Source organism: Gavialis gangeticus, unplaced genomic scaffold, assembly GCF_001723915.1.
Source record: "Gavialis gangeticus isolate Ggan-Ray unplaced genomic scaffold, GavGan_comp1, whole genome shotgun sequence".
Lineage (NCBI taxonomy): Eukaryota > Metazoa > Chordata > Crocodylia > Gavialidae > Gavialis > Gavialis gangeticus.
The window spans coordinates 44,602,255-44,605,224 of NW_017728992.1; the positions used below are offsets into that span (position 1 = coordinate 44,602,255).

The 2,970-nt window shown below is 48.9% G+C and overlaps 1 protein-coding gene across 1 annotated transcript in view; it reads right to left on the reverse strand.

The window, feature by feature from the left end:
- Window positions 1-2,970, reverse strand: part of WRNIP1 (Werner helicase interacting protein 1) — a 54,218-nt gene that overhangs the window by 8,907 nt on the left and 42,341 nt on the right. The window contains exons 6-7 of the mRNA XM_019521864.1: window positions 2,903-2,962; window positions 806-885 (exon numbers count right to left, since the gene is read on the reverse strand). Of these exons, the coding sequence (XP_019377409.1) occupies window positions 806-885; window positions 2,903-2,962 (140 nt within the window). The remainder of the gene's footprint in view (window positions 1-805; window positions 886-2,902; window positions 2,963-2,970) is intronic.

Consider the following 2,970-nt stretch of genomic DNA (forward strand, 5'->3'; position numbering starts at 1 on the left):
CAGCTGTCCAGAGCCCAGGCTGGCTACAAACAGCTGTGCCTGGCTTATCACCTCTGTACTGGAAGCAGGGGAGAGACTGGGGCTGTGCTGCCTCAAGCCCCGTCCCCACTGCCCACTCCAAGGCACACCTGCACACGCCGATGTGGAGCTGATGCAGGAGCCCGGCACAGCTGTTTAGAGCCTCCCGGCTGCAGCCGCTCCGGCTCTGGGGAGCTGCTGCCAGCCGGGATCCCGGTTGGCGGCTGAAAGCAGGCAGCTGGGATGCTGCAAGCCCTACTGGGAGCAGTCCAGGCTCCGTCGCTGGCAGCAGCTTCCCGGAACTGGGGCTGGCTGCAGCGTGCCAAGCAAAATGGCCTCACGTGCCACGCTCAGCACGCGTGCCGGGGTTGCCAACCCCTGGGCTACACAATATAGCAGGTACTATTAAAGGCCTAGCTTTCAGGAGCTAGACAGCCTGCCTACAGTGAGCAAAAAGATTCTTCCCTGGATAAAACTAAGTAAGAGCAGACAAACGATACACCGCTGTAACTTACACTCTTGTACCATTTCTCTTCACTCTCAAGGAGTGACTTTACCCTGCAAGTAGAGTAACTGCATCAGTGTAAGGCAATAAATCATGTGTCTGCTCCACTTCTATCACAGAGTAAAATCAGCTTACTCCAGAGTAAACAGATGTCCATACCATTAGAATATTAAACTATGTGGCTGTGTTTATTTAGGAAAGAAATCAAGAGTGCCAAGAAAAATATAACTTAGTTAAAACAGGTATATATGTCTGGTCAACCAAATCACATGAGGATTTTACCTCACATTCGGGCATGCCAATAAAATGACAACCTTGATAAGCAGCAACAGCCTGTGGTAATGCCAAAGGATCCGCTAGTCCTGCAACAAGAAGATCAAGTGACAGTACATTAAAATCAACAATCTACAAAAGAGGTGTCTAGCTACTAAATGGTTGGGGACCAAATGCCCCATAGGCGACACCAGCAGGGCTGCATACCTGTGGACCACAGCAGTGTAACCAGACAGGACCTGTGCTTCCTGCACTGCACAGACACCCCTGCTGCACTGCGTGGGCAGCCACTACACTGCTGCACCCAGCCCTGCTCACCACTGCACTGTGCACACATACAAACATTCTCCCACCACCACCATGCACTAGTGTGGCCCCAGGCTCACCTTCAGCTTTAATCACCTCACTCCTTGCAGCAGGGGTAGGCAGCAAAAGCCAGAGGAAGGAGGAGGAGCCTGGAGCCCCTAGTTCAAGGGTGGGCAAAATGTGACCCACGGGCCGGATGCAGCCCACCAGGCCATTTTATCTGGCCTGCAGGGCCCCTAAAAAATTTAGACAATTAATATTTATCTGCCTCTGGCTGCCTGTCATGTGAGCCTTGATGGCTTGCCAAAACTCAGCAAGCAGCCCCCTGCCTGAAATAATTGCCTGCCCCTGCCTTAGCTGCTCCTGCAGCCAGAGAGAAGTGAGAAGTGGCAGTCAGGCAGGAGCCTGGGGTCCACATGCCACTAACTGACCACCCCTGATCCACTGTAAGCAGCACATTTTGTCAATTATATTACCAAGTCAGCCACCCACTACTGAAAGGAAGGTTGCACGTGTATATTTCAGAATTGCATTCCAAATACCAGAATCTCAGATACTGGAACTGTGGATAACATAAGGAGATGACTAATTCACATTCAACAAGATTGTAGAATCATGGTGCATAAGCCATCTACGTTCCTCAAAGCCGAGTGCCAGCTAGAGAGAGCTAAATTCTTCAAGTCAAGAAGACTTGTTTGCTTAGCTTCTATAATCAGAAAATTGGAAATCTCTAAGACTTTGGATATTTGAGAACCTCAAAGCTTTTTTATTTAATAAAAGTCTAACTTCTATGGTCTCAAGTTGCAGCAAGGGAAGTTTAAGTTAGATATTAGGAAAAACTCTCACTAGGAAGATAGTAAAGCACTGGGAAAGGGTACCCTGAGAGATTGTGGAATCTCCATCCTTGGAAGTTTTTAAGACCCACCTAGACAAAGCCTTGGCTGGGATAATCTAGTTGGGGATGGCCCTGCTTTGAGCAGTGGGTTGGACTATTTCAGCAGTTCTCAATCTTTTGCACCTTACATCCTACCTACATCAGGTCAAAAAATCCTGGTCCCACCGGTTGGCAAGCGGGGGTGTGTCCCCCAGAGGCCTGTCAAAGAGTGGGGGGGGGCACTCAGAGGCCAGTCAAAGAGCAGGGCAGGGGCGTTCCCCCTCTGGCAGATCAAAGCACGCAAAAGTGAAACCAGAAATCCCGCCGTGGCACTTCCAGTTTTGCCACCACGACCCGAGTCTCACCTAGAGGACCTGTGTGTCCCACCAGTGGGATGCATCCCACTGGTTAAGAAACCCTGGACTAGATGATCTCCTGAAGTCCCTTCCAACTCTAATCATTTCTATGATTTGAAACATGGAAGACAGCAACATTGATGCAAAGACCAAAGGCAACAGCTTGTGGTTACAACTGGTAAGTTCATAACAGCCATAAGAAAGAAAATAGTGAAGAGAAAAAGGAAAAGAGATCAAAGATGTCTTGTACTTATCCTACAAAATAGTACACATATTAGTTGGTCCAGCTGATTGCAGTGGGAAACTGTTGCAAAAATAAAGTAAAGCATCTGCAATGGGAACCAGATCTGACATGCCAAAAGAAGACATGCCAACACGGTTGCCCAGAGTTCCAGGTAGACCACTGAACAACACCTCCAGAGGTTAAAATCCCACTTTACGAGTCATCGTGGGCAAGTAGACCTTGGTGCAGCATAGCCAAGGAGGTGAGACATGCCCATTGGCAGTATAGTAGTCATGAGCCTGTCACACTGGCTAAAACATTCCCATATACATAATGCTAATACATACCTATATCCTCACTTGCAAACCTCACCAGCCTTCTTGCCACATACAGTGGATCCTCACCACCTTCAAGC